Genomic DNA, 22756 nt, shown 5'->3' with positions numbered 1-22756 from the left:
AAACCAGAATTATTTTTATTTTGTAATATCCTTTGGAAGTCGTAATAAAATAGAAAATGGCGATGTTAAATCAATGGCTTAAAAGACCACAAGCGGAACTATCGCTACCACCAAATTGGTGTTTTGTCCCATCTAAGGGACATATGAGCGTTTTATTCAGCAATAGAAAGAACCACCAAAATCTCTTCTAGCCTTGAACTAGGTTCTACACATAGTCATTGATCACGCCCCGAGCCTTAGACTCTAGGCAAGACCAAATTTGATGTCATTGTTGGTTCAAGCGTACTCATACTATGGCATGAAATATGAGCATACATCTAGACATGAACGAAAACATAATTTTTAAAAGTATTTGAAGAGATAAGCCTTGTAAAAGAAATACTTATAATAAAGATGTGTTATAATATTGAAATCTATGAAAAATGATGCGAAAGCCCAAAATTGAACATAACTAATTATATATCTATGAAGCCTCTAAACATTATGGAGAAATGTCTATTGGGATAGGCCTCTCAGTATACCTTGAGCAAACAGTCATAAAATACTAAAAACTGCGGACTAAGCCTCTAAAAACAGAGAGGGATACTAACAGAAAATATAGATCCCAATAATAGTCTAATCATGTGTTTTTGTACTCGAGTTTGCATAAATAAAAATATAGTGTTTCCGACAAAAAAAGATAAAAGTACATATAAAATAGTACAATATGTAAAATCGCTAAATATAGTATGAATGTACATATCAAAGATAAATATAAACAACCAATAGAGTTGTCGTAGTATTAAGTCTTTCATCATATTCTAATAGGCAAAAATATTCATTACCCCCCCCCCCCCCCCCGTACTTGAAGCTTTTTATTCAGTGTACACTTAAACTTTATTTTGTTTCAATTACCTCCCTAAACTTGCTTATTCATCCAACACGTAAACCTTTTCTGTCCACTCACTACGATCGTGTCTACACGCGCACGCCACCTAGATAAATATTTTGCCACCTAGTGAGTGACATTTTTCAATCTCTAAGTAATTGCAATTTCACATTATCTGAAGATTTCATTCTAAACGTGCTTAAACGACACCGTTCTGATTGGAAACCAACTTTTATCTTTTTCAAATGGATATTAGCAGGTGAAAATCCATGTAGGTATTCACCAAATACTGAATCTTTCAATGAAATTCTCGATATTCTTGGTCGTATGAGACATTTTGATGAACTCAACCAAGTGCTCGACGAAATGTCTAAGAGAGGAAATTTGGTTAGTGAAAAAACTTATGGTTTTGTGATTAATAGATCTGCTGCAGCTCACAGAGTTGAAGATGCAAAAGAGTTTTTCTATAAGAGGAAAAATTTTGGTTTGGATATTGATCTTAATGCTTTTCAAATCCTTCTTATGTGTGTTTATGCCGATACAAACATGTTGAAGATGCTGAATTCTTGTTCTATAATAAGATAATTGAGTTTAAGGATAACATTAAAACTCGGAATATTATTTTGAATGGATGGTGTGTTTTGGGGTATTCATGAGAGGCGAAGAGGTTTTGGAATGATATTATGACTTCAAAATGTAAGCCGGATAAATTTAAATATGGGATATTCATCAATTCATTATGTAAATCAGGGAAAAGAAGCAGGGCGGTAGAGTTGTTCCAGACAATGTGGGAAAAAGGGTGTAAGCCGGATGTTGCAATTTGTAATTGTATTATTGATGGATTGTGTTTCAAGAAGAGGATTCCTGAAGCCCTTGAGAAAAATCTGAAATTTGAAAAGGGAGAAGAGATAAAGAAGAATAAATAGGTAGAGAATAGAGAGAGAAAAATTCTTAAAATAAGCTAAATATTAAAGAAAAAATAGATTTTTTTTTTACGTATATTACCATTGTAACTTTATTGATGTGGCAAAAAATCGCTATATCACGCGCCTTGTAGAGTTTGATTTCAGTTTCTATGCAGTTGGACAGAAAAAGTGTACGTGTTGGATGAATAAGCAAGTTCAGAGGATAATTGAAACAAAATAAAGTTTAGGTGTACACTGAATAAAAAGTTTCAAGTTTAGGGAGGTAATGAATACTTTTGTCTATTCTAATTTATTGGGAGAGTCTAATGGTATAATTGATGTGAATCGTGATGTGAGAGCATAAAGGCTAATCTCGACCTAATTAGCTAAACCATCTCATATCCAGACGAATATGAGACATACGTTACATATTTATCATTTAGACTCATCCCTTCTCGGTTTGACATGTAACTCATTTATGTTCATGTGAACATAAATTATCCTGAAGGCTCATGTTCATAAGTTTCAAGATATATAACTCATAACTTGGTAAATGTGAAATTTTGAGAGTTAATATGTTTTCAAATATTATAAATTGTTAATTATTATGATTTATGACATTTTTACTGTAATTTTCAAATAATATATGTTACTCCCTTCGTTTCAATCATACAATATGCGTGAAATTTCGTGCGTTTACCAAATTTTTAATATTTTAAATTTATGTTTAGTACTATTTAAAAAGGAAAATATTAAAATAAAAATAAATTTTAAAAAATAAAATATTAAGGGCAAACTGGTCAATTGCCCAGCCAACAACACAAATTTATAATGCATTTGTAAGTAGGTGGACCAACTTTTTGATAACAAGAAACTTAGTTTATGTGATTAATAGTATTTCTAGAGTAATTTTCAAATAATATATATATGTTATTATATCTGTTTTAATTTATGTGGTATATGTGAAATTTTAAGAGTTAATATGTTTTTTTAATATTGTAAGTTGTTAATTTTTACTCTTTCCATTTCACAGAGTGACCTGATTTGACTTAGCACAAAGTTTTAAAAAATAAAGAAGACTTCTGAATATTGTGATCCTAAATTAAAATTATCTCAAATTTACTAAATTGCCTTTCAATCTTGTGGCTTTAAACATGTCATGTGGAAAACTGAAATTAAAATGTTTCTTTTTTAAACAAACTAAAAAGGAAAGAAGATCATTCTTTTTGAAACGGAGGGAGTATGATATATGATATTTTTAATGTAGTTTCAAATAATATATGTTACTCCCTTCGTCCCAGTTATACTGTATGCGTGAAATTTCAAGAATTAACCAAATTTGTAATAGCTTTAGTTTATTTTTTAGTACTATTTAAAAAGTAAAATATTAAAATATCGTAAATTGTTAATTATTATGATTTATGGTATTTTAAATATAATTTCAAGTAGTATAGATCACTCCCTTCGTCCTAGTTATACAATGTAATATAAGTATTCTTTTATAATAGATACATATATTGTGTATATTTGGTATTCATTATAAGTATAGTTTAGTTGTAAATAATATATATATATATATATATATATATATATATATATATATATATTGTAATTTAACTGTTTATCATATAGAATAATATATTGTGTGGATTTTTTAGTTGTATTATAAGTATATTTATCTAAATAATAAAATGTAATCAATTTATAGATAACAATATACTATATTAATAATTGACTCAAATTTACAAATTAATAATTAATAAATCAAAAAATGCTAATCCAACTCAGCCGATGGGTCGAAATCCTGGCCTAATTTCCTTCACAATTTAGTGTTCTGCCTGACATCGATTCGATTCGATTCAATATATATGAGTCAGCCTTGTAAACAAGCTTAGATCTTAACTTAGTTTTGAAGATAGAAATTATTTATTTTTATAATATGATATAATATTATAATACATCATGCATACATTAATCTTGTTAAAATATATATTAGTATCTAAAAGGTATTTATACATACTTTTATATTTTTAAAGTGTTATACAAAAACTATATAATATTATATGGACTTCTTCATTTATTAAAATAAGAAAAAAGACATAAAGACACCATCAAAGTTGTCATGTATTTGCATTAAGACACCATAACTTTTAAAGTGTCCTATCACCCCACAGAACTATTTAATTTCTTTGTAAATGGACCATTTTGACCCATTTCCTAATCTGAGTTATTACCACGCACATGAGGCGCGTCATGCATTATTTTTACTGCCATGGACCAGTTTAAAGGTGCCATGTGTCATTATTTTTCTTTATTATTAATTATTTTATCAATTTATGTCATCTTCCCCAAATTTAAACCCAAAATAATCATTGTTAGCCCTAATTTTTCAATTTCATAGTTTTTTGATAGCAAAATCAACGTTGATACTCTTTGTTTGACCACTTCATCATCTTCTCTAAGAAAATAAGACACCACTATTGGCGAGGAACTTCTGGATCAATGATGAATGTGATTTTCTTGTTCAATAAATTCAAAGTAAACACTTCCAAGCTATGGATGCTCCTGTCTAAGCATCACAACTGGCTATAATGGCTGAGAAAAAGATTGCCTTCCACAAGTTGGCCAATGGAACATGATGAACAAGAAAATGGTTAATGGTTAATGGAGAAAGTGTTACACATAGGTTTTGTTCTGAGTTAGCATAAATGTGTGAGTTATTTAGGTCTGAGTTTGCTACCAAAAGGGTTGCAACTAATAGCAATCCCACATTCAAAATTTTGTTGTCACCTAACTCCATAGCTGAATAAAAAAAAATCCGAATGAAGAAAAATTAACGAAAATTTCTTGAAGGTGCAACCAAACAGAGAAGAAAAGAAATGGAGACGGTGACTTCTCTTTAAAGAATAGGGTCGGGTCGGGTTGAATTAGATCATAGGGAGTTGAGCAACACGCGCCACTACATAGACAAGAAAATGGGTCAAAATGGCCCATTTACAAAGAAATTGATTAGTTCTGTGGGGTAATAGGACACTTTAAAAGTTAAGGTGTCTTTATGCAAATACGGAACAACTTTGATGGTGTCTGTATGTCTTTTCTCTTAAAATAATATATACTCGTTCAATTATATTTTATTTATTTCATTATAATGTATTATAATTTCTTATTATCTGCTTGATCACATTTCTCTTTATTTGTTCTGTTCAACAATATTATATGCTTGGTCACATTTAATATTGTGAATCTACATGCAATATAAAATGTATGATTATTGAGTTAACTTGAAAAGACTTCACTTCTTGTTCTTGCCCCATTTATAATTCTCAAAGTTGAAATATGTAGATACTTAATAAGATTATTTGACTTGAGATTTTACAAGAAAGCATTAATATTTTTTAATTAAATTTTAATAAATCTATTTTTGTTTTCTTCCAATTAAATGTCACATAGTAAATAATTTTGAAGATTATATCACTATCTAACATTATTGGTGAATAACAAGTGACATCTATGCTGCTAGGTTCTCAAATTGTTAAGATATGGCCAAAATTGGATAACATAATCATATTTGGGCTAAAATTGGTAAATATGTTCTCTTATATAAAATATGATGTGATTTTTTCTTTATTAAATTCAAGTACAAGGTTTATTTCATTTTGAGATGTAAATTCATATCACATATCAAAATAATATGGCATATTAGTAAAATTCAAGACCAATAACATATAGTGGCGCAATCAAAATTTTTAAAAAGAGTTTATTTAAAAAGTCATTCCAATTGAATTTAGTGTAATTACACTGTCTGACCTATTTAATTTGGCTAACTATTTGGTCATCATGTAACTGTTGGCAGGGATTTTTACACTTTCTTTTTCTCAGGGAGGGGCAGTGAATTGCAAGTAATTACCTGATTTAATGATACGTTGATTATTTTTTTATTTCTTCTTTTTATTTCCTTTTTTTTCATTTTATTTTTTTGTTAATTTTTGTTAATTTATTTTATTTTCTTTTTTTATATTTCATTTCTTTCTCATTTTTTAATATTACTTCATGTGATTCCGTGCAATTTTGCTAGTATTTATATCATGCATATGTTTTCATTAGCATAATTTTGTTTGTATTCTATTTTTTTTTTAAAAAAAAAACTAAGTAGAATTTGTTGAGTAAGGTTATAGACTTACATGTTCCTTTTCTTTTAAATTATATTTATGTATATTATGTTGAAATTTGACATAAGAGTATCATGTTAATTCTTTTGTTTTGAATTTAGAACTTATGTTATATTTTCAATTTCATTTGTTCTAGTAGTATTGACTTGATACTTCGCATTGCAAGTAATTTACTTTTTAGTTAGACTTGATAGATTGTCTTTTTTTGTCAATATTTCAATAATTTATGTCATTTTATTTATATTTGTCACAACCCGGAGCTCCCCCTCTAGAAGTGACACGACGTACTTGACCCCGAAGGAGTCTCATCAATCCTTAGCATATCGTCATTACATATGAAATAGAATAACATGGAAAAAATAAAACTTTACAATCAAAGTCAAAGTTCTTCTCATATATGAAAATTAAAAACTAAGCTTGTCTCATACGACATCTAAAACATAAAAATTCAAAGTTTGGGACTTAGCCCTTACATCAATAGAAAAGTCTCAGCATGTGAAATACAATAGAAACTAAGAAATGGATAATCCTGTCCACGAACTTGAAGACTCACCACAACTTGGAGATAGCAATCCAAGCCTTCTTTAAGAAGGAGCTAAGTGCACCTTAACAGTCGGAACCTACACTCATAGTAGATGTAGTAGAAATGGGTTAGCATGTAAAATACTAAATATGGAAACATGCATAAAATCCTTGAAATATGTTAAAAGGACATTTTAGTCAACAACATGCGTTTATCAAGTTTGGAAACCATTTTTGCTTACAAAGACATAATAATACAAGTTACTAGCATTTTCACATAAATCTTCATGTCATAGTAGCATCATTACCTTAGCAATCTTAAAAGTATACTTGTGCAATGTATAGTTGGCATACTATAATACCAACTACATTAAGTATCCCTTTAGAATCACCTTAGTATCACATATCAACTTTAGACCTTATCATAGTCAATAATCGTACATAGTGAGATAACCGTGTTCATTAATTATACATGAGGAAAGTCATACCTTAACAATGATCCATTCATCATAAATACATACCTTCATGTCTTGCCATAACATAATGAACCAACCTACAATCCCTCTCAAAGACTACTTGTACAATGTAAAAGTGAAGTCCCAAACCCCCACTCTTACTAAGTAAACTCATCAAGAAATCACAAGTGTAGTTCAAGTCATATTAATATCTTATTACATAAAGAGAATAACATTAACCGACTTAGACCATGTGAGCTATATGAAGTTCTATGTTCTACCCCCATACCGAATAGAGGTGTTTTACTTGCCTAAGGTGAAACTAACTTAATTAGCATCAAGGTGGATCCACTATCTAAATACCTATGTAGGCACATAGTTATGGAACAAAGAGATTGATACTAGAAACCCGAACTTTCTAAGCGTAGAAGGTTTTCATCTCATGAGACAATATATAATATTGGGAATCCAAACTTACTAAACATAGAAAGAATCCGTATGGGAAGCCGGGCTTGCTAAAAGTAAAAGCCCCTATGTCATATGCATATTTACTCGGTGCTTAGCATAGTTCCCTTTAAGGTAACTTTAAGTCTTTACTTAAAATTCATGTTCATGTGAGAATGCAATTCTCATACACTTGACATAAACAATCTTACCATAATCATAACACATCATACGTATTCATACGTATCATACTTAGCCATATCTTGGATTGTAGGGAAATGAATCTTGTATCAACACCACAACACATTTGACAAATAAGCACCACCACCCTTCAAGTGGATCAACAATTCATACATAGAAATCTTATACATAGAATTCCTTCATACACGAACTTCAAGGATATACATTAAGATAGAACCCTTGCCCTTTACCCTTCAAGATACATAAATCATAGCCTGCAATCACACTTAGAATTACTACTTTAAGCATGAACAAAATAAGACCAATTAACTAAACTAGCATGGATACAATTCTTAATATTCATATTGAATCAACAAACCCATCACAACTTCATGAAACTGGCGAGATAGGGAAGCGCACATGTTCATGGGAAATTTCGTAATAAAAACCCTCATTAACATCAAATTCACCATAATGTAGGACAATTAACATAATGAAATTGTTTCTCAGGCTAGAATACAAACCCTAGATCTTGAACAATATCCCAAATTTAGAAATTAGAATTGAAAGGCCTCACGGAGAAAGAAGTTCCATGAATGAAGATTCTCATACCTGAAATAGAAGCTTTGTCTACGAATTGGAATTGAGAAGATGGATTCTTGAGCCCTAATCTTCAAGTTCTTGGTGTTCTTCAATGGAAGAACTCTAGAGAGAGAATATTGGAGGGTAGATAGGTTTTCTTTTATTTGTTTTGAAAGTCACTTTCTTGAAGGAATTTCAAGTCTAAAGTAGTTATATACATATGGGAAGAATAAAATAATATGGATTTAACTTTGAAAAGACAACTTAAAGACCCCAACTTAAACTTTCAAAGTTTACCCAGGCCGCGCTTGAGCTCGCCCTTTGACCCTCCTCGGCTCGCCAAGGGCACTAGGCGACTTGCCTAATGATCCCTTGGCTCGCCTAAATTTCCAGTAAGCTCCCAAAATAGGCAGCTCATTAGGTGAAAAGGGTGGTCTATTGGGCGAATCACTAACCCATTTGGCGACCCACAACCTATCTCGCCCATTTTTCTAGAACCTAAGCTAAGATAGACAACTCACTAGGTGACCGAAGTTCATTTGGCGCATCGCCTAGTAATTCGGACTACCATACTTCCAATCACCAACCTATCCAAAAGAACCAAAGTTCTCCTTCACCCTTCCTTGATAGTTTGGGTCATTACCTTCCTTCTTGATCTAACCTCCCTCGTCTTAACTTAGTTTAGTCTTAAACATCTCCGGAAGTTACATAAATTCTCACATAGCTCTAATTCGACCGAGACACTAACTTAAAGTCACACTAACCCTCATGTTAAGACTCTAGTTCAACCTATCATTTTTCGAATCGTTACAATATTACTTATATTTTTGTCAAACATGCATTTTATGTTGTTCATAGAAATCTTGTAGTTTTAATTTTTATGATTAATTCAATTGGAATATACTATTTAAAAAACAATAAATCAATTATTTTTTCTTAATATTAATTATCAAAATATGTTTATTAATTAACATATTTTCAAAAGACGGTATATATCTTAAATATTTAATTTAATGTCATTTATATATAGTTTATTATTTGTCCAATATAAATTTTAAATAATTTACTATTATTTTTAAAATTTAATATATGCTGAAGTTATTGACAACCACTCAAAGTTGTCCGAATAATTCATTTGGAAACCTTAATTAAAATTTGTACCTATTGAACACCTAAGTTATTCAAAATAAGTACCCATGGAACATTTTTTGTTGACATAGCATGGAAACTGCATTATACGAATGTTCACCGTGTGAACATATCTTCTTCAAAATATGTTTAGTTGTACACCTCTACTCTTCCTTTTTCTTTCTTCTTTGAGACTATGACCATATCTTCTTACAACTCCATCTTCATTGCGCTGGTTGTTTGTCATGACCTGAGAGCACATGTAAGAAGATATGACATTCCCTCGGATCATAAAACGGCACACTCGACCTCTCGGAGGTCTTGTACAACCCCTTTGACACAATTCATCGCAAATATGTATGAAAATTAGTGCGAAATTAAAAATTTTCACACAATTGAATAATACTTTTAAAATATCTTTCACAGAAAATCATAAGAATAGCTAAGTCTCAAAGTTGCCATCTTAGACACACGAATATCCTGGGCCACGATCCATACATCAACATAATAGAAAATACATAGTCTAATACAATGTCTTTAACATGAAAACTAAACATAGTAATGTCCCCGAATCTATTGAGGACATACCCCAACTTTGCTTGAATGAACACTAATTCGAAGCTTCACTTCGAAGACTCCTCTCAAATGCCACCCACACCTTTAAAAATAGACAAAATATATGAAATTAGTACATTAGAATGCACTAAATATGATGACATATAATTAAAAACATGCTAAAAGGACATTTGTATAAAACATGCTCTTTTTAAAGAAATCCTTATAAGACAAGTATAAGAGTCACTTACAAGTCAACATAAACACATATAAGTCACATAACACAATATAGCATATCACTTATAATCATACAAGCATAATACTCTCCTACCAAAGGGCCTTCTAAGGCTCATTTGAGTGAGAGATGAAGCAGCCGCCCATACAACCCCTTCATATATACATGTAAGAGATCCTTAAGTATTCCTAAGATAAGATTTTTCACTATATTCAATTAAACCCCTACCTAAAGTTACTCTAAGACTCACCTAAGTAAGACATGAAGAAAACGCTCATACACTCTCTCCAAGCCCACCTAAGCAATCCTCAAAGCTACCCTAGATAAATACTATTTCAACTACATGCATTAACTTAAGTCAACTATGTTCATTAAGCCATTTAAGAGACATTCAACAATTAAGGACTTTCACATAATGGTTTTCGAGAAGATCTAGGGAACCTAAACCCTGGCACCTCCAAAGTCTACTCGTGTCATGTCTAGATAATGTCTCATTCCACTACCTAAACGTTGTAGAACTATCCAATACTAAAATGTATCCCACATGATGAGAATAGACAATAAACGACATAGATCATACTAGCTAGGCATGGAATTCAGATTCTACTCTACTCAGATGGAGGGTGTTCTACTTGACACGGGTAGAACTAGGATACATCCCATGTAGGCACATGATTAAGTAATATCAAGGGTTTCTTTGCACTCTAGTCTCATCTCAAGAAGAGTCACTCCCCAAGCATACTCAATCGGTGCTAGCCCTTGTTCTCATAGAGTAGTTCAATCACAAGGGCATATGAAGAGGTACCATATAAAAGTCATAACCAAATCATACAACACCTTACTAAGGATGGGTCCACTAGGGCTGCCACATAATGGTCAAATAGGATAACTCAATGACTTTCTTAAGGATGGTTTCATACCATTACATCCAACCTACCCCTAAGTCCATCATTTACACAAGAAGGATACCATTACGAATTTCGACTTCAAGGATATCACAACCTTCTTTCTAAAAGGTTCCAAGTAAATGAACCTCTTAACCATATTCAAGGTCATATTCTAATCACACATATACATACATGACAAATGTGCTTTAGCTTACTAAGTCAAGGATCATATTCATATTCTTCATGTATCAAGTAAGGAACATAGATCTACCGAAACAAGACACACTTCATAACCATCATATCACATGTACAATCATAGCTAAGTAGCACATAGAGTCAACTAAGCCAACTACAAGTCACCCTATACACTCCTATAGAGCCATCGATACAATCCATCACAAGACTCATATAATCAACTAGGAAGATTCATACTTCAATATTAAGTATACACATATACAACATCACTATAACCTATCATGATCACATATAATCACTTAGAAGAACAGATGCTTTACTTCGCATATCCACATAAACCATATAGACCTTCACAATAAGCACATATTCAAGTTATAACATGATAGAATCATAATTCGTAAAGTAATGCTGACGAGACCACATTATTCACAATTCATAAAGTAATGCTGACAAGGCAACATTTTTCACAATTCATAAAGTAATGCTGACAAGGCCACATTATCCATAACTATATCACATAAGCACCGCCACCATAAGTGGACCATACCAAACATCACAATTGAAATACCTATACTACAAAATATAGAGAAAGTTAGGTCAACATACCACCAATCCAATCTTAAAAACTCCTATCCATAGCCAATTCAACTAATTCAATTCACAAAGGCTCTTACCAATATCCATAGTCATCAATTCAAACCAATAATCAAACTATACAATGAATCAAGATACTACAATATAAAGTTCATCAATTTAGGACAACCTATATACAATTCTAACATGCTTCATACATAATTCAATAGCCCAAAGTAAACTACACAAGAAATCAATACAATAGAGACATGGTCAACTCATCCATAATATATCCAAAATAAGAAATTCATGATTTGCATGGGTTCATGGAGTTTTTAGTCTAAAATTATCAAATTAACATCAATTAATTCATAAATCATTGATTCAAAATGTTTTATGCAAAAACCCATGGCTAGATATCAAAATAGGAGAATTTATCCTTTGAGAAATCTTAGAAAACACTTTGAAGTTTGGCTCCTTGAAGAAAGAAGATTCAAGGATGAAACACCATACCTTGATTGATTAAAATCCACAAAATTGAACGAGAATCGATGGATAAATCAAGTTCCAAGCTCCCTCCTAGCTTCAAGCTCCAATGGAGTTCTAGAGAGTTCTTCGTTGGGTTTGAGTTTAGGTTTTGATTTTGAATAATGAACTAGACTTGGGGTTCTAGAATTATAAATTACTCAAAATACCCATAATACCCTTAAATAACCTCCCAAACCATTTTTAGAACACTAGGTGAAAAATCCAATTTACCATTCCTTTGGCCGAGACACCTACAGAAAATCTGCAAGTGCCAATCGACGGACCAATGTACGGAGCGTAAATCCATCGACGGGCCATACTTGCAACCATGATTGGGTCAGAGACTCAACAATTGGGAGATTAAGCTCCCCAATCTAAGTGGCAACCTACGCCCTTAATCGGCGGGGCATTGACTGCCTCCGTCGTTTGAGACTGTTTTTGACAGTCTTGGCTCATAAGTTATTGGTCTTTGGGGAATTTTTTCCGTATGTTTTCAACCCAAATGCCCTCCTAGATGTTAGGAACCTCCCACATCAATTTCAACGAAAACGAACACGTAAAATATGCAGAGGCATATCTATACATACAAGCACGTCTCAAGTCAAAACTTTCAAACGTTATGGACGTTTGACCTCCAAACATCACCAAACTTTAGATGCTGCCTCAAAACACTAATATAAACCATTTTAGGACTTCGAAACCTAAAGACAAACATGTTAGTCTCTAGCTTCACCTAATTCCTTTTAGAGGTTTACATTGTTGATGCCGCCACCATTTCCTCAGTACCCGCAACCACCATTATCCCATCCTTCTCTTTTTTCTCTTATCTTCAATACCAAAAATAAAAGCTAGACAAAAAGTAAAAATATGGAGATGGGTTCAGCTAAATGAGTATCTGAAAAAGCTCAATTCCATCATTAACTATTGAAGAGAAGGAATAGAAATGAATTAATTTGAAAAATAATTCAGTTTCAAACAAATAGATTTAGAACTTTCTATTTGAAGTTGGAAAATCTCTTCAGAAACACTTCAATTCCACTAGTAATGGTTGAATATGTTTCAAATCTAAGATGAAAAAGGATAAAAATGAAGAAACATATTAGGGTTTATTAGATTGACTACGACAACGACAGTGGGTGGATGAAAATACTTTGAGGAGGTTTAAGGGTTGACGGTGGATGAACATGCCTTTTTCCTTTCTTTCTTTTCTTAATAAATTTTAATGATTATTTTAACTCAAGATGCCACATGTAGGTCATTAATTCATCAATTCACCACGTCATCGCGAATGTGTTACACATATTTATACTGTTAGCTGATTGTTTAAAAAGTGTTCAAATAGTTCAAATTTGAGTTGGTAGAGGTGTACGTTCAATAGATATAAGGTTAGGCTGAGGTGTCCAATTGAACTAAGCGAACATTTTAAGTGGATGTCAATGACTTAAGCCTTTAATATAATTTTATGATTGCAATTGTACACCCAAACAATACATTTCTAATTACATTGTGATAAACAAATATGTCAGCATAATTACTAGGCTGGTAATTACTACCCTACTAATTAAACCAATTCCAATTACTAGGTGACTTTCCAAGCAGACACTAAGAAGTGTTAAAAATATAAAGAAGTAAATATACGAGAAAGCTAATAAAATAATTGTTTTCAAAAAAAAGAAAATAGTTGCAGCGAAAAAGTACTATTATGATGCTAGCAAGGGTAGAACTCATGAACTAAAGTAAATTTTGCAACCTGTTAACCACTACACCAAATCCAATCAAATATGTTCTGTATACAATGTAATTTTTTAACAAAGGTGTGTCGCTTCACACCTCTCGGGTAAAGATAGCCCCGACCCTGATAAGAAGATTCCACGGGTTCAAATGGTGCGCTGAATTTAAGTCAAACTAATGACCTATCACAAGCTGCCAAGTGTTTAAAATAAGTTGTCTTAACTAATCACGAGCAACTTAAGCATATAAAATTTATGATAAATTTGATTATACACATGAACTAATTAGACTAATTGAAGAAAATTCATTCACGCTTAAATTGCTTACCCCTTACGACTATCAATTAAAGATTACATATTTTTTTTATGAATTCCACAAACATTGTAGCAATTATCATCATCAACCACATAATTCTTCAAGTGAGTGGTCGATGGAGTTCTTCTGGAGATCAATCTGGAATGATGAAGCACTACTCCACATTTCAAGCAATCAAAATACATCTCTACGAGGTCTGAATCATTTTGCAATTTGATTAGCATTCAACTACAAATCAAATAGAAGTTGTTATAAAATTATAGCTAACAAAATTGATCATAAAATTATTTTTTATTTTATTTTAATTTCAGTTGCTTTTTAGCATTTATTTGAATTCACATATTAGAAGATCAATTTTTGAGATTGACGCTCCAAACTAGAATATTTCCATACCTAGAATGTAAAACCCAACCACAGACCCTTGGTAAAGATGAAGGGATCCCAATCATCCCACGACCCAAATTGATATTTGATTTTTCTTATAATTGGTGTGCGATATCAACATTGAACTCGTTTAGTTTAAACTCGCGTGATATGACTCTTTCTAAGGGTGATGCTTCTAGTTAAAAAAATATATGCAAAAGTCGAACTTAAAATCTCTAGACAAAGATGAAGATTAGATTCAAAACTCTTTGCATACTTACTTGATCAAATTTATTGTACGAAACTTGTCTAATACATCTCCATGTATGATAACAATAAAAATATAGAAAACAAATTTCATACGTGAACAGAAAAAAATTATATATATCGACTCTAAATTGCAAATTGAAGAGTATATTTTCCCTAATTCTAAAATAGAAGGGGAGTAGTATAATTTTGAGTTGAAGTTGGAGGAGTAAAGTAAAAAATAATAAAAAGCAAGCAATCCCAATAAGGCCCTCCTCGGAGAAACATTACCTTTGTCCTCTGTTGGCTCCGACTTGTCATCAATTTCTACTCTGAAACCCTAATTTATACTCCCAACCTATAAACGAAGAAGAATCACATCCAGTTGATTTAAAGTCTTTCAATTGATTGCAGTTAGCCCCAAGATTTTGCAGGTTTTTCAGCCATGGACGCTCAGAGAGCTTTGTTGGATGAACTGATGGGCTCAGGTATGCTTTGTTCAACCTTAATTGAAGAAATCGGTGTCCCATAGAATGAGTTATTCTTGAATCATTTGTTTAGTTTTAAGCTTAGTTATCTTTGATTTGCTGTATAGAGTAGAGTTTATATACAGAAAAGTACCAATTTTGATATGTTATTATTTTTGAATGTGTAGCTCGGAATTTAACTGAAGACGAGAGGAGAGGGTTCAAGGAAGTGAAATGGGATGACAAGGAAGTCTGTGCATTCTATATGGTTCGATTTTGCCCTCACGATCTGTTCGTGAATACTCGTAGTGATTTGGGTTAGTTCCGAAATCCTAATCCTGTATTTGGTTGATGAAAGAAAAAAAAAACTTTTGTTGTGTTTGAAAAAAAATTTGTTTCTTTAATCATGGATATGGTTATCTTGAAACAACTCCTGATTGTTTTTACTGGTTTTTTTATACAGGACCCTGCTCGAAAATTCATGAAGCGAAGTTGAAGGAAAGGTAAGACTGTATCTCCCTGGGGCCTGCAATGCTTGTTCATTTTTTTCCGTTCAAACTGAGATATCTTTCAGGCCTTCATGCATAAAATCTGTTAGTTTTCCTCAACACTTCCTTCCCCAACCAAATTTTAAATTGAACATTGATATATTGTTGTCTGCCAGTATCACTTCTGAGGTTTCTACCTCTACTTTTCAACTCGAAGCACATGATGAAATGGTTATTTGTTATATTAGCTTAATTGGGTCAAATAAGTTCATCAAGACACAGGAATGAAAAAAAGTTACTTGGTGTATCTGATTTAATACGGTACTACCATTATTGTAAGAGTTAAATGGTCTTTTGATTGACTACTATATTTGCGGACATTTTCAAAATATTTTTATTTCTAAAGTTTGTGCTTTATATTTCTTTTAATGTAGTTTCTACAAATGAAAGTTTTATTTTAAATAGAATTACAGTAATTTATGAATTAACCTTGTCGAAGAAGAAGATTGTTTAACCCTATAGTCAAATCTTCTCATTATTTTTAGGATAAAAAGAGTAGTTTTTATTACAAAGTGTCTAAACATGATGGATGAAGAAATAAATGTTTAAAGCTCACTTGGTGGGTACTCCTGGCCAGGGGTGTATCTACCTGGAGCATTCCGGGTGCTCGAGCACCCATTGACTCTGACAAAATTTTCTATATCTATAGAGAAATTGTGAAAAACGGATATAAAAAATAAATAAGCACCAATTAAACAAAGAAAAGTAGTGGCTGCTTTGATTCTGGCTTTAATGTTAGGGCGTGTAAGTGCCTACTAGTCACGAGTTCGAATCTCTCTAGCAGCATATTTTTTGCACCTTCTCTTATTTCAATTAAAAATTTTCAGTTCTTTTTCTCTCCTTTTTATTTTTTGAATTTTTTTGCAGTGTCATTTACCTTTTTAATTGTTTCTATTTTAAAAAACTTTTGATCTCTTTTTCTTTAGCGTAACTTGTGCTTATAAGTTATTTTTGGTGATGATTATTTAATCGTTGTTTTATCATGTACTTGTCATTGATGTGCTCATGTTGCTATACATTTATACTTTGTGATCACAAGCAATTTTATGTTAAATAAAGTGAGCATCCACGACTTCCAAATCCTGGATTCGCCGCAGTTCCTCGCACCTTCAAACTTGTTAAGATGGGTTGAGGAAATGGAACAATAGTGGGTGGCTTAGTGCTACTTATCCCTAGTCTCGTGGACACTTTTACGTGAGAGAGAAAAGAGACTGGGGTCTTTAACAATAGAGACGCCACTTGTCTTAATTTACCAAGGTTGTTTATTGCCTAGTCTTGAAATTTTCTCCTAGCTGGAACTTTTTTCTTCATGAATTAAGGTATTTCTTGCCTGTTAGGCTAAAACTTCTGGGAAGACGAAAGTGTTTTTTTTTTCTTCTAAGAAAATGCTTATTTTAGAGAATCGAGGTGCTTGGACAAGCTTTTACGGAAGAATAAGTGTTTTGAGCAATAACAGAATAAGTTTTCCAGGAAGCTGGAAAAACAAAGTAGCTTCTCTATAGCAGCATTTTCTGAAAGCTTGGTCAAGCATAGTTTGTTGCTATTATATTGGCGAAATAATTTTTTTCAAATTGATTAGCCAAAGAGAAACTGCAAATCTCCAAAACTACTTTTTTGAAATGTACTTGTGATTTGTGAAGTACTTTTCAAAATAAGCTGATTTTGGTAGCTTGATCTAACAGACTATTCATTCAAAAGACATCAAGGAGATGCACATTATGAAGGACCAAAGTGACAGAATTGTCCACCCCTTCCCTATGTGGTAATCTAATACCAAGGAACTAATGAAGTCCAAAAAATGGTCAATGTAATTAGAGGCCGGGGGGGGGGGGGGGGAGGTAATCTTAGTCCAACAAAAAAAGGTTAAGCAAACATCTGGAATGGTCCAGAGTTGAGATTCCATCAAACATATCCGATTCCGTTTAGTCCACAAACACTAAAAAAATAACTGCTCGTATCATCACCCAGAGTACTTGGTGCTCTTGTCAACTTCCCATAGGTTTCAGGCTTCCGGCTTGTATATGCTTCTCCAAGTTGGAACTCTTGAACTACAGTTCAGCCAGATGGTTCCAAGATGCTTGGAGCTTGACACTCTTTCTCCTTTCTCAGTATGGTTGACGTTGCTGGTGAAATCTACTGTCAATTGGTTGTCTGCCTGAAATTCATAGAAACTACGTTCATATCTTAGATGATTGATAACCAAATTCTGATGCAAGATTTAATGGATATGACTGTTATATGATATTTGATTCAAAGTAAATAATGTGAAGTTATGCTCTGCTACTTCCTTTAAAAGGATTGCTAGTTCTCAAAGTTTAACTTAATGAAGCTGCAAATTATGTACAGACAAACAAGATTTCAATCTTGTGGTAGTTAGCATAAGCAGGTTGAACTTCTTGGACATCTAGTTTCAGATTAGTTCTTTTGTGTGGTTACTAGTAAGATCATCATACCATAAGTTCTAAATTTTCATGCTAACAACTATCTGTGAGTTATGTTGGAATTATGATACTCGCATTACAGTAGCCATACTTGAGCTGGAAAGAGTGAAATGGAAGCCTCAAAGCTACTTTTGTTTGTAGGCAACTGAGAGCAGCAGTTAGAATTCTTTACGTGTTGAAAAGTTCCTCATAGAGTTTGAACTTGTTCACGCTCATCAGTTACCATACCTGAAAAGGTGTTTCAAATTGGTTAAATTACCTGTGATAGTACCCATGGAAAGGTCAAAAACCAGTGCAAACTGATATAGGATTATACAAGTCTTGTATGACTCTAATGAGCAGCGTTCTTTAGCTTCCAATGTTATTTCTTGTTTGAAAGAGTGGTAATTTCCTTTAGGTTCCAGTGTATTGCCAATCTCAATGACTTCCTTGTTTGTTGCTCTGTATCAAGGACAATCAGCAAATCCAACATCTTTTATATTATGCTACAGCTTTGGTATTGATGCAGCTGCATGTTTTGACGGCCGGCTCATCGTGAAGCATGACCTTGACATTTTACTTGACCACAAGGCATTTTGGGAGATTTTGATCACTGGTCTCCTTAATGATAGAAGTACCAGCTTATACCACGTATATTATCAGTTGGTTCATATCTTAGGGGTCGTTTGGTGTGAGGGATAAAAATAAATAGTCCTGGGATAAAAAAATAGTCGAGGGATAAAATTTTGGTGTCTTGTTTGGTTGCCGTGTTTTGGATAACTTATTCCACCATTTATACCATAGTGGTGATAATTTATCCCCCATATATATGGTAGGATAAGTTATCCCCACCATTTATACTATAGTGATGGGATAATTTATCCCATGGTAGGATAAGTTATCTCAGGATTTGCTAAACCCAGGATAATTAATCCTGGGATAACTTGTTCCCAACCAAACGACCCCTTAAATCATTTGCTGGTGTACTAGTCCTCCCTATTTGTATGGAGATCTTCTAATGCTGTAGCTTGAGTATTTTTACCTGCCTCTCAAAAAGTTGCTCTCTCTCTCTTTTTTTTTTTGAGCATGCAAGATTATTTTGCATTATGATTTCTCATTTGTGCACTACAATTTCATTGTTCTGAAAGATCTTTGTTTCTTCTTCAGTTTTGAGAAATCTCCAAGACATGATTCTTATGTTCCCAAGTTTGAAGCAGAACTAGCCCATTTTTGTGAGAAATTGGTAGGTTATTGACTGACAAGTTTCACAGTGCTGTTTCAACATGTTCTCTGAATAAATAATTGCCATATACTTAATTTGTGGGTTTTGTAGGTGATGGACTTGGATAAGAAAGTGAGGCGTGGTCGAGAACGCCTTGCTCAGGAGGTTGACGTTCCCCCACCTCCTCCAATATCAGCAGAAAAATCTGAGCAGCTGTCTGTCTTGGAGGAGAAGATTAAGAACTTGCTAGAACAAGTGGAGTCTCTTGGTGAAGCTGGAAAAGTTGATGAAGCTGAAGCTCTGATGAGAAAGGTTTGGCTGAGGGTCCTACTATTCGTTTTTGTCTTGAATTTTGCTATATCGTGATGGTATAGTCTTCCCACAGTATCTGAATTCTTGATACTCATGTAGGTGGAAATGCTTAATGTTGAAAAGACTACCTTGACTCAGCAATCCCAGCAGAACAGTGCACTAATGATTGTACAAGAGAAAAAGATGGCTCTGTGCGAGACATGTGGTTCCTTTCTTGTTGCAAATGATGCTGCAGAGAGAACTCAGTCTCACGTCACTGGTAAACAGCATGTTGGTTATGGGATGGTTCGAGATTTCTTAGCTGAGTACAAGGTATTTCTCGCCAAATTTTCCTTTTTATTTCCTTGTAAAACCGCAGAATGCAACTTTATTTTTCTGCCTTTTGTTACAAATGATATTCTTTGCAATGGACTGTAAAAATGTTGCTTCCAGGCTGCTAAAGAGAAGGCTTGGGAAGAGGAAAGGTTAGCCAGGGAGAAAGAAGCAGAAGAAAGGAAAAAGTTGAGGGAGAAAGAACATGATAGCAGACGACGAAGAAGTGAGTCATCTGACAGGGACAAGCACAGAGATCAAGATCATGACAGGGAACGGGATCGCTACCGGGGAAGAGATCGCGACCTTGACAGAAATGGCAGAGGAGGGCGTGATTTTGATAGGGGATCAGGTTGGAAACATGGGAGTTCCAGGAATGGGAGAAACAGAAGCAGGGAGAGATACCGGGGACGTGATAGAAGCCGGTCACGGTCTCCTATTAGACATGGTTCCAAGAGGTCCAGGAGTCCAGTTCACAAGTACTAGAGGATTATAAAACGTAGATGTCTGAACTTTGAAAATTTGAAGAGGTAGACTTTTTTATAACTCACCAAATTCATGAATGTATGTGTTGGAGTTCGAATTGCTATTGTTATCATGTGTGAAAATGTTGTTTTTTTTCTTTGTGACTATATCTCACTCTCTTATCATCAATATAATTAGTGGTAGGTATAACTTGATTGTGGTGACTCTTTAATGATCTATTTTGGTTTAACGTTGTCAGAGGGTTCTGATCCCCGCTCATCTGGGGTCACCTATTCTCATGAAGTTAAAAAAACAGATTCATTAGTTATGCATGGATAATGCTGCTAGAGGGAGATCGTTGGATGGTTATTCCTTGAGTGAGGTAACAAATTTTATTAATTCCGGATTGCGGAATGAGTTGCTGACCATGGTTGGTTTAGTTCCTTTTATCTTTTGGTCATTCAGATGATAAAACAGAATCTTTTTCATTTGGTTATTCAGATGGCTCTAGTGTTAATTGTTATTGCATATTTGGCGTGTCAATGAGCTCATGAATATATGAAAGGCTCCATGTAGTTTGTCTCTCATCCGAGCTCTGATAGGTAACCCTCTATTTTGACTTACTTACCGTCCCTCTTGTGTATAGAGCTGTCTGTATTCATGCAGGCACCATTGTGGACATAAGGCAGCTAATGATTCTAATGTGCAATCAACAACTCATCATTCAATAGGTAATAATTGTCATCAACACTAAACACATGCATATTTGTCCACTTGGGTTAGTACCTGCAGGCTTCATTCATGTATACATAAACTCAGCTCTGACTAAGTTCTAGAAATGTCTGTCGGTGAAACTATGGAAACTGTGTCTAGACTAGATAGTCTAAGGTCTGTGCTGAGCACAAATCCAATATGGTGATCATAACTGTGACCAGACATTGAAGAACATTTTGGGAGCAAAGTTTAAAAAACTCTACCACTAATGTAATAAGGAATAGATGAGATAATGATTTTTCAGCATCTCCTTGGTAGTTTTTTCAACAAGAGTAACGGAGATCAAGCATGAAGTTTAGCTTCGTTTTTTTTTTTCCACATAGAACATGTATTTGCAAAAAAAAAAGTTGTTGTTCTGAGGAGTTTAGGCTAGAAAGTTTTTTTTTTTTTTTGGGGAGTTGGCTTAAATCTTCCAGAGCGATCCTTTTGAAGGTTTTAGAGCGTGAGTTTGCATGAAAACAACTATATATATATATATATATATATATATATATTGATTAATTTTAATAATATTTTTATTATGGATTTGTTTTGAATAATTTTTCTCTATTGTTAATTTTAGGTTCAAGCTTATAAATTTCGATGTTGAACAATCTATTTTTGCTAATGCAGTTATTATAATAAGTGTTAATAAGCAATTGATTGAATATTTATAAGATAAAAATGAGAAAGTTCCAATAATAGAATTTGATTCAATTATCAATTTTTTTTAAAAATAATTAACACAGAAACTATTCTTGAATTTTTAAAAGAAAAATCAGCCTAGCCATAACTTTGGATGTTACACACATTTATATTGATTTGTATTAGATTTATTAAGTAATAAACAACAGTCTCGAAAGATAATTTATTTAAATAAATTTACTAGGATAAATATGAATCATAAAATTAAGAAAATAAATAAAGTATTTAAAATGATTTGAGGGATAATTTTGTATTTACATTACTTATCTCATGGTATTATATCCTATGTATTACTAATACCTTCAAATGAAAGGTATCAGGAATACATCCTATAATATCACGTAGGAGAATTAGTTATTCATAGACTCAAATTTCTACCAAACATAATACTAAATAGTACCTTAGATAATAGTTACGGTCCCGTAAAGTTGTCTACATATTTCACTTAGACACCTCAACATATTCATTTTCCTATTAGACATAAATAAATATCTATCAAACATTTTTATGATACCTAGTTAAAAAATAAAGTGCATGCAACACAAACGCAGTTGATGTGGCAAAACAACAAATTAAACTAGGACATGTGGCATTTTAATTTAATTATCTTAAATAAATGAAATTAAAATACAAAAAAATCTAAATCTAAAAAGTAAGAGAGTTTCAACCAG

General features: G+C 32.9%; 1 protein-coding gene across 3 annotated transcripts; it reads left to right on the top strand.

Moving 5' to 3' along the window:
* The first annotated feature begins 15046 nt into the window (after positions 1–15046).
* Positions 15047–21937, top strand: LOC101259518 (uncharacterized). 3 transcript variants are annotated; one of them, XR_002027355.3, is made up of 10 exons: positions 15047–15369; positions 15537–15665; positions 15812–15851; positions 19484–19559; positions 19650–19850; positions 19950–20162; positions 20283–20692; positions 20887–21009; positions 21129–21229; positions 21294–21937. XR_002027355.3 is itself a non-coding variant. In XM_004235112.5 (8 exons), exons 1-7 carry the CDS (start codon positions 15327–15329, stop codon positions 20646–20648), a joined length of 1068 nt encoding a protein of 355 aa, XP_004235160.1. In that variant the 5' UTR covers positions 15047–15326; the 3' UTR covers positions 20649–20692; positions 20887–21937. The 3 variants fall into 3 exon arrangements, 1 of the variants encoding a protein (XP_004235160.1); XR_740535.4 differs by having other exon boundaries at positions 21129–21937; XM_004235112.5 differs by having other exon boundaries at positions 20887–21937.
* Positions 21938–22756: the final 819 nt, after the last annotated feature.

The sequence above is a fragment of the Solanum lycopersicum genome, chromosome 3 (assembly GCF_036512215.1).
Source record: "Solanum lycopersicum chromosome 3, SLM_r2.1".
NCBI lineage: Eukaryota > Viridiplantae > Streptophyta > Magnoliopsida > Solanales > Solanaceae > Solanum > Solanum lycopersicum.
The sequence above is the reverse complement of the archived record's forward strand: the minus strand, read 5'-3'. Positions and strand labels throughout refer to the sequence as shown.

Coding starts and splice junctions, on each gene's coding strand:
- LOC101259518 (XM_004235112.5), top strand. CDS start 15,327: ATGGACGCTCAGAGAGCTTTGTTGGATGAACTGATGGGCTCAG. Junction 15,370..15,536: donor GGATGAACTGATGGGCTCAG/GTATGCTTTGTT, acceptor TTGAATGTGTAG/CTCGGAATTTAACTGAAGAC. Junction 19,851..19,949: donor CTGAAGCTCTGATGAGAAAG/GTTTGGCTGAGG, acceptor ATACTCATGTAG/GTGGAAATGCTTAATGTTGA.